This window comes from Adiantum capillus-veneris, chromosome 30, assembly GCF_014529385.1.
Source record: "Adiantum capillus-veneris isolate H3 chromosome 30, ASM1452938v2, whole genome shotgun sequence".
NCBI classification, from domain to species: Eukaryota; Viridiplantae; Streptophyta; class Polypodiopsida; order Polypodiales; family Pteridaceae; genus Adiantum; species Adiantum capillus-veneris.
The window spans coordinates 101,514,018-101,523,700 of NC_140960.1; the positions used below are offsets into that span (position 1 = coordinate 101,514,018).

The 9,683-nt window shown below is 42.5% G+C and overlaps 1 protein-coding gene across 2 annotated transcripts; it reads right to left on the reverse strand.

Annotated features, from left to right (window-relative positions):
• Nucleotides 1-296: 296 nt before the first annotated feature.
• AAH (allantoate amidohydrolase) lies at nucleotides 297-4,647 on the reverse strand. Of its 2 annotated transcripts, none has more exons than XM_086507000.1 (12): nucleotides 4,313-4,647; nucleotides 4,019-4,092; nucleotides 3,627-3,730; nucleotides 3,376-3,460; nucleotides 3,162-3,278; nucleotides 2,595-2,704; nucleotides 2,407-2,512; nucleotides 2,222-2,308; nucleotides 1,896-2,138; nucleotides 1,681-1,806; nucleotides 825-998; nucleotides 297-746 (listed from the first exon to the last, which is right to left on the reverse strand). In XM_086507000.1, the coding sequence occupies exons 1-12, from the start codon at nucleotides 4,368-4,370 to the stop codon at nucleotides 588-590; spliced, it is 1,443 nt and encodes a 480-aa protein (XP_086363126.1). In that variant the 5' UTR covers nucleotides 4,371-4,647; the 3' UTR covers nucleotides 297-587. The 2 variants fall into 2 exon arrangements, with proteins under 2 accessions (XP_086363126.1, XP_086363127.1); XM_086507001.1 differs by having other exon boundaries at nucleotides 4,019-4,078; nucleotides 4,313-4,483.
• Between the last annotated feature and the right edge of the window lie 5,036 nt (nucleotides 4,648-9,683).

Sequence of the window (9,683 nt, forward strand, 5' to 3'; positions counted from 1 at the left end):
CTAAGGAGGAGCTTAAGCAATTAGTCCACTTGCTAAAGGTGGTTGCCCTTCTTTGAAAAGAAAAGCAAGGCACTTAGAACCTCTTTACCACCAAACCAAAAACGAGAAACCTTCACCATTGAAAGCGTTTCATTTTGGTTCGTCTCTCGTCGCACGAGTATCCAATAAGAGGCACAAGGTTCACCTCCAGGGAGCTAAACCATCCCAGTGCTGTTCTAGCACATCCAACCTTGTTTTTGCATGTGTGCTTCGCAAATTTATGCAAGCCTCATAATTACTTATGTCACAAGTTGGGCTTACCCCAATGGTATCATTTTAATTCATATTTCACCATATAAAGGTGTGCCTCAAAGAGCATAAATAAAATATCACGCAGACACTCAACTAAAGTTTGTGTCCTCGCAATCAGCAAGCTATATACATTGACCAGTTGCCAACAATGATATTTACAACAGGGCACAAGGAGGCTTTTTTTTTTTACAAGTTCCCAAGGGTTGAACTCCAATTTTGATTAAAAGCAGGCAAAGTAACTGGTCGGAGAGGAGAGTCTTTTGAAATATGGTGTGTGTCAATCTGGTTAATAGATGTCAAACAGACAAACTAGAGTCCAGTCCATTTCCGGTAGGTATCTCATGTAGTAAAAACTCCTTCAGAGTAAGACTTGCTGCATACACATCATCCTCGAGAACATGCTCGTCGGGCGAATGGCTGATCCCTCCGGTACATCGAACAAAGAGCATACCAACCTTCACATGCAACAGACATTTTAAGCCATGAAGCAATGAAACAAGCACATACTCATAACACAAAGTTTTCATCCATACCTTTGTCATGTGTGCCATCATGAGGGCATCATGGCCTGCTCCACTTACAAGAGTTGGAACTTGTTCATGCTCTACATGGGGACCAGAACTTGGAAGCTTCTGCAGGGCTTCCGTTGATGCAAGCTGTAATCGATCTTGGACAAGTGTGTCGCAATGCACTGCGCCAGCTTCATGCTGCCATGTACATTTTTTCAAATCATAACCAACTCATATACAAAGCTTATAAATGCAAGCAAGAACGACGACAAATAAAACATGCCCATGTCCATGTCCGCACAACGCTGACCAAAGGGAATAAACAGTGTTAGTTATGTCTCATACGCAACGGCATACAGTGCAAAACATAGCCTAATTTGTAAAGGTAAACTGATAAAAATGCACCCAAAATACCCCTCAAATTCCAAGAATTCCCAAAATAGGATAGATTGCTCCAATTTTTGCAGAGTCTATTCTTTTTGACAATAGAGATCTCTCTTTAAGTGTCTTGACACAGAGCTTTTAGCCAATGAACTCAGAATTAGAGGCATTTGTGTCTACAAATAGTGAAACATTCCCATCTAAAATCCTAGTTCTATCGTCTTCTATTGAGGGAGAACCAATCTTCTTATGTGGAGTTGCAAAAAACAATAATAATAACTTGAAAAGTTTAATTCGCAGTAAGAGATAGGGATTTTTGGGAAATTTAAGGACATTTTGGGCATTTTGACTAATACGAAGGATATTTTGGGAAGTTTTGAAATTCAAACGTATTTCAGGAATGTCCACAAATCTCAGGCATATTGGCAATTTAAAAAATACGCTTGGTAATTTGAAAAATGCGTATTTCACAAGTGATAAGACCACAACAATGACAAACCTTGATCTCAATACTTGGATGCACTTGACGAGCAAGACTAAGATCCTGAATGCTCTTTGTTATGGCTACAACAGCCCTTTTGCGAACACTGTCATCTTCTGCTCGAACATCAATTGTAAAAGAGACCTACAACAGTTGCAGAGGCATCTCAAAACTTCATCCTTACTGTGAACAAGTGCAAGCAAAAGCTAGACAACCACCAAAACATTGCACACCTCGCCAGGGATGACATTACTTGCACCAGGCCATGTGGCTATCTCACCAACAGTACAAACCAGAGCACCTTCCAAGACAAAGTGGTCTCTTTGGCTTTGCACCAAATCCCCACTCAAAAATTCTTCGGGATGTTTGCAAATGTGCTCAATGCTGACTATAGCAGCAGCTGCAGCTGTCATGGGGTCTCTCCGCATGGCCATTGGTACAGTCCCTGCGTGCCCTTGCAAGCCTTTTACATTCACCTGCAAGTAATCCCAACAGAAACCCATTAACAAAACCAACCGGATCTCTCATTTGTAGACATACAAGAGAAAAGTGTCCTCACACTAAGTCTAGTCTGCCCAGCTATTGCTCCTACAACCCCTACTGGAATCCCTTGTCTTTCAAGCACGGGTCCTTGCTCTATGTGGACCTGTAGATAAAGACAGTAGGAAAACTTTAACAACTGTGGACATTTCTGTGCTCACCAATTTGCTCTTAATGCGAGAATGACCTAGAACCTTTTCTTACCTCTACATAGCCCCACACTGAATTTGTGTCGTATTTGATGTTAGTTATACTTTCTGGTGTGCCAGGAAAAGCCGATGTCTTCAAAGCCGCTTCCAATGTGGTGCCACTGAAAAAAGGATATGAAAATGTTCTGGTATATGTGCATTGGTTGGCCCCAACAGCACAACAACATCTTTAAGATTGCAAACCTTTTGTCCAGTACACTGAGGAGATGCTCAGAAAACTTTCCTGCGATAGCAGCACTTCCAAGGAAGGTGGATTGAAATCGGACACCTTCTTCGTCACTAAAAGCAATGATCTGACATAAATAGATGGGTAGAGTTAACACTAAGATACAGCATACAAAACCTAGCAAAGGAACTCCCATAAAACAGTTAACACCAAGATACGACAGACAGATATTACGAAGGGTCAGACATGCTTGGCATTAAAGATGACTTCAATAGCAGACACAACACGAAATTGCCGAGAGAGGAAATACATGCATAAATCTTAGCAAACAAACAACCACAATGATGAGAGTATGTGCACAACATTCTTACATCCAGGGGGGTTCACTATAGGTGAATTTTACAGACCATGTGCATTCAAGGCCTAAATAAAACCCCATCTCTGTAGATTTTGCATGAGTGCAACACAACCTTTTCTGAGTCAATCTGTGTATGCCCGCTTTGAATGGTTCCCTTTTAAATATGAATAAAATACGGAGCTAAATTCTATTGAATTCACACCACAAGGGCACATCTGACACTCACCTCAATTGGTCGTGGAAATGTATCCAGAAGCCCACCAACATGCAGAGCTTTGACGGCTGCTACAGCAGCAATTATACCAAAAGCACCATCGTACATTCCTGCATCTATCACAGTGTCCTAAAAGGAAAACAGGAGTTTTAAGCACGGCAGCTAAGAGCTCCCAATCCTCAATAACAGAGAAAAAAAAATACACGAAAATGGTCACTGGACATACATAGTGGGAACCAAGAAGCAAAGCAGGAGCTGATGGATTCTTCCCAGCAACTCTCCCATGAACATTGCCAATATCATCAACCCATCTGGCAATTGAGCACCAAGAAACATTGGCGAACATGTGCATGTATGCGGAAATAGTCAAAAATAATACAACAAGCACAATCCTACTCTTTGCAGATCTCAAATACAGTTGATGTCTTATTGAAAGACCTACCAAATACATAAGCATCACAGAGAAATCCAACTTACGTGGACATTCCTGCGTCCTCCATCCATGCTTGGATCAGTTTTCCAGCTTCTAGAGATGCTTTGCTCAGAAAAGTTCGTTGTAGATGATGTGGGGAATCACTTATCTGACAATATGACATAAAAAAGGCAATCAAGGCCAGGAATGTCACATCTCTGAACTAGAAGGGCCTGCAAACATCTAAAATTCAGATGATGCGTCTGCCAATTGAATACACTCAGCAAGCAAGCGGTTCAATGCCATCAATGTCATGTGCAAATTTGCCAAATACTGAAGCCTTCAAATTACATGCTTTCTTGTCTATCATCTTGAAGAGTAGAAAGAAAACACTGGCAAGTCCTGCACATCATCATGATTACATTTCAAATGTCAGAATGATGCTATAAATACATACAGCAGCAAGCTCCCGTATCCTCAACAAGGGCTCCAACTTCAGCACATCTTCGTCAGTAGACTGGAAAGCAAACCCTAAACAAGTGATTCCATCGGAAAATCAGGCTAGAACATATTTCATGTAAAAAGTTCAAAAGTCTGATCTCTGTGTGTGTGTGTGTGTGTGTGTGTGTGTGTGTGTGTGTGTGTGTGTGTGTGTGTGTGTGTGTGTGTGCGTGTGTGCGCGCACGTGCGTGCATGCTCGCTCATGAGGCAGCACAAGTGAAATTGAACGCGAAAACACCAAGAGACATACCTTCTGCTGATGCAAAGAACAGGAGAAGGACAGCAATAACCTCTGACAGAAACCCCATGTATAGCCTCCGTATGATAGCTGTGTGGGTGGGTGCGTGGAGGAAACCCACCAGACAGGCTGGATCAAGGCTTGAGAAGAGAAATACTTCTCCTCAAGCCCTCGGGGTTGGGCCTATCAAAACAAAAGGAGGCAACAATGGAGGAAAGGATGCAGAGGCCGCACAAAAGGATGCAGAGGCCGCATGGAAGTTGTCCTCTCGCTCACTCCTCTCTCTCACACACTCGCCGTGTTTGCCTGCGCGCGCGCGCGTGTGTGTGTAAGGAAGGAAGGGCCGAGGGATCTATAATACATAGGACACATTTTCACCAAATTAGAGAGAGAGAGAGAGAGAGAGAGAGAGATGGAGATTCCAGAACCTATCTGCCAACCAGATGCTGCAACGTGGTGTCCGTGAACGGTTGTGGTCGCCTTTGGGCCCGCTCCCTCTCCCACAAGCTTGGAAAAAGTCTGCCATGTCAGCATCCCGTAAAAAAACGCCAAAAAGCTCTCAAGCCTCAAAGGGTGCGCACATGAGGGACGCCAAGCAGAGGGCCAGGGCTCTAGCGGCATCCTCTGAGAAGGCCTTGAAAGTGGTAACACTAAGGTGGTGCTCACACGAGGCTTAGTTTTCGGTCATTTGAGCCGATCGTCAAAGCAGCCAAAGCTTTTCACTGGTTTAGTTCGGTGACTATGCCTTTTTAGATACAATTTGAAAACTATGCCGGTGACCCCCCCCCCCCCCTTTCTCTCTCTTGTGTGCGCCTCACACACTCTCTCACTACCTACTGCTCCTTGTCCATTTTTGAAAAGCCGTACCTGCCTCGCGTTAGACCTGTCGAGGCTTATAGAGAACTAAGCCTCGTGTGAGCATGTCCTAACAACATTGCTAGAGCTGCACAAACCTCAAAATAGTGTGAGTGCTTGTTGGCTAGTCTAGTAGATGCCACCTATTACAAAAATGCCTTCTTAAGTATATAAACTCTATGCGCTATAAAATTTTAGCTTTGAACACTTCTTTCTAGTGGTTGCAACACAAGTGACAAGCCGCTCTGTGCACTCTAGGTGTTTGGTGAGACGACAATCTCCGGCTCTTGTAGTGCTTTGAGCCTTTTCATGCGCTCAACAAGACGGGGCTCTTAGCGAAGTCCAGTGTCGTGTCGCTCCGCTTCCACTATGGGAAAAAGAGCAAAAGGATGTAGATCAAGCCTAATTGAAGTCTAAATGAATATTGAGTAGTGACCAGGGCTTGATAATAAGCAAGTTTAATGCTAAATGTATGCCAGATGTGGCTTTAAAGGGCCAGAAACTATACTTTTGAAACTAAAAGTGGGTATGTTTGAAGTGATCACAAATGAAAATTTACGGACTAGAACTGCAGTACTCAAAGAGCTCCATAGGCCCATCTTTACGGCTCTTCAATTAGAGCTACGGTAATGAAGTTAATGATGCTTTGAAGCTGGAATGGTTTGCATATCCATACCGGGTTGGACAACTGCAGATGAAGGATCAAAGATGAAGTAGATGCATGGTCTAAAGTGCTCATCTTGTGGAGCGCTTCGGTCTTTTCAGGTCGTCAATCGGAGTTCTGGTTGCCAAGATATTAATTCCACCAGGGGCTTGTTCTGTGCCAAGTTGGTCACCTCGCTCAGTGTGCCATCTCATTTATGACTAGGAGACAAAATATTCCACACGGGTATATTGTTAAATCATCATGCTAAAACACTATTTTTTAAAACAATTAATCCTTCTTGAGATTCACAGGCATGTCCTCAACCCTCGCCTCAACCATAGATTAGATGGCCTCATCCCATGTGATTTACTATGCTACGATATCGAACCCGTAGCTGGAGAGGAGAATCAGTATATTGCATATGTAGCTTATCCCCTGGATTTATTTGAGGAAGGTTCCGTCACTAATATGTATCGTGGGTAACCTAGCTCTTTTTGCTTTGGTAAAGTCGGCCAATTCTCGAGCTTAATTGACACACATCACCACAATACATTCCACGAGGGGTTGTGGAGAGCGTGTGTGACCCTTGAAAGAACATTCACCATTGTGTAGTGCACAATGCATCTTAGATGCCATGGCACATGAGGTGAGTGTTGAGCCCACAACCATCATGTTTACCTCTCACATAAGAAATTTAGCGTGCACACTTCCACCCCCCCCCCTCTCGCGCCTATATCCCTTCCTTCTTGTGTGCAAAGGTGTACATCTATTTTCGCAACCGTTACCCTATGTGGAGAGTACCTTGTATAGTCTAAATGTTCCTAGGATCTTTGAAAGGCTTCCTGATATCTTTGAAAGGCTCTGTGATGGCATAGTGGCCACTTCGAGATTTTCAATCTTAAAGTAGGTTAAAGTGTTGTTCTTATACTTTGGTAGGTGTTAGTATGTTACCTGCCGGTCGACATTATGGACTCACTTTAGTGCTAAAAGTTTCCTTTGTGGCCTATCTATTTTTGGTTAATTTAATATTTTGGGTCCATACTACTGAACATGAACAGAGATTTTTGGCTCCTTGTGGTGTATGTGTGCAAGAGTGTTGTACCACATAATGATTTAAAATGGCTTTATTTATTTAAAAAAAAGATTTCGGGTCCGTACTTATGTCGAGTATATCTTCATTGAGCCCTTTTTCATTATCAAGCTAAAACTGACCTCCATTAGCTTAAAGTATGTTTTGGATTTGTGGGAATTAATACTTCATTAAGTAAACCCATAAACTAAAGCTTTGTTCTACCTCCATTATTAACCATTAGCTTAAAGTATGTTTTGGATTTGTGGGAATTAATACTAATGACCTTCACTAAGTAAACCCATAAACTAAAGCTTTGTTCCACCTCCATTATCAACCATCCTGGTCATAAACAACAACTTTCTATGTGGCTCCAAGGACTCAATAGATAGTGACCTCCAATAAATAAAGCTCTTGTTTTATAGAAGATATTAATCTTTGAATCTATAACAAACTAAACGATTAGCTTAAAGCTTTGTTGTTTAACAATAGAACAACATCTCTTTTTTTTGTTCTTTTTTCCATATTCGCAACTCTCAGTGGAGAAAATTTATGCTAACCAGAAAAGAATACAATCGCCCTCAAGCACAACATGTGCCTTGAGGTGGCATCGATTTCAGAAGGGGCTAGCACATAGCCACAACCAAAACAAAAACAGGGTTGCTACAAAATAGAACTACATATCTTCTCTGCGGACTACACATGAACCTTGGAAAATTCAACCATGTGTGTCCCCAACAAAGGTAATTTTGGATTCATCATTTATTAAGGGGTATCTCAAGAGATCCCTCCTTTGTGTTCAAAGAGAAAAGGGATACAATGGCAGTTCTTATGCGAGCAGGAACGGGGATTTGGAGATGTCGAGTGCGAGTGAAATGGGGGGATTTCCAAATGAAATGATGGAGGGCAAGTGCAAAGGGAGTAGTGAAGTTTTTTTCCATAAATCTAGACGGACAATTGGTGCCTCACGGTGGACCAACAATTCATCTTTTGAGGTAGCAATGTGGCAAGCTCGATTCTGAGAATGATGCTTTAGAGTTGTAGTGTAGGACACAAAGCCAGCCAACTTACAATGGAATCTTGAAAGATTTCATATAATAAAAATTTTGAGGCCCAAAGATAAGATCTTTGGGAATTGAAAGAGGAGGTGAGCCTATTTTTTTTCCATACAAATGTGAGTGGTAAAATTAAATAAAAAAGAAACAGCACCATTACAAGCCCCACCTCATTGTGTAGAAGACCCAATTACATTCAAAGGGAAATTCAACAGTTTAAAGAGAAGCACCATTGTAAGAACGTGCGCACAGACACATCCTCATCACCATCCAACCATACTATATATGGACCCTTCACCCTCTGGCTCGCTAGCTATATATAGACCCCTGCACTATATGTGTGTCTTGGTCGTACCCTTGGCTTGACATTACTCCCCCCTTAGTGAAGCTATTTTGTCATCGGAAAAAAAGTGATGATATCTTCTTAAGAACACTAATGTTTTCCACATTGGCACCTCTCAAGGGTCCAATTGTCCATTGGACCGATACATGGTTTAGTAGGAGGTTCAATGAAACCAAGAAGAACATCTTGATTGTCTACATTGTTGTCACTTTGCAAACGTTTTTGTAAATGGATTATATCCAAAATAATGTATAGACTGTTGGAATTAGGGTTGTAGGAAAACACACACAGCTTGGAGAAGACGAAGGAAGCTCAAGGCACACAACAGAGAGTGTTTTGCAATGGAAAGATAAGATAGCCCTAGAGTGATGGGTGTATATACAATGCATGAGGGGGGAAAACTCCTAGTGAGGGGAAAAATGCCTCGGCGGTCCTAAGTATGTTCACACACATCACTACCACATGTATATGGTACCAAATCCCCCTATGAGTGATGCAGTGAATGAGAGCTGGCACATAGAGTATAGGGAAGTGCCATGCCATGTGAGGACATGATCAGTCCACAAAGGGGAGTAAGCCCAAAGCTTTGCAAAAAGCTTTGAAATTCTCACGAGACAATGCCTTTGTGAAAAGATCTGCAAGGTTCACCTGTATTGTCACATAAGCCAAGCTGATCTCTCCTGTTGAGAGCCACTCCCTGACATAGTGGTAATGCGCCCCAATGTGCTTTGTGCAAGCATGAAAAATTGGGTTCCTCACAACTGCCAATGCGCTCTGTCTGTCAGTGTAGATAGTTGTGGCAGTGCCCTGTCCAACACCCAAATTAGCCATAAGGCGTCTAAGCCATACACACTCAACCGTATTGTGAAGACTGCCATGTACTCAGCCTCACAACTAGAAGTGGCCACAATAGGCTACTTCTTGCTCAACCATGAGATACTTGAACTTTCGAGCATGAAACAAAAACCAATTATGGACACTCACGTGTCAAAACAACCAGACCAGTGTGAGTCCAAAAAAGCATGCAAATCTGGCAGCAATGATCCCCCCTTGGGATAAAACAAGCCAAGTTGTAAAGTGCCACTCAAGTAGCAAAAAATCTTCTTGGCATCCTCCCAATGCTTAGACCCTGGGCTATGCATAAATTTGCCGACTTGTGAGACTGAATATCCGGCTTCGTGTTGCATGTTGGGTGCTGATACGGAGTGTGCAAGAGAGGGAAGGAGAAGGGGAAAGGGGATGAAGCATAGACATATTGGGTTAGTGGAGAGGAAAGTGAGAGAGAGACAACTCTCTCAATTTCTCTCCTGATAATGATTAGGGACAAAAGAAAGTAAGGGTAATTTCCCATGGCCACCTGGCCTAGATCCCAACAACCTCCCACTTGAAGGTCATGGTGGCCAATAGTGGCGTTA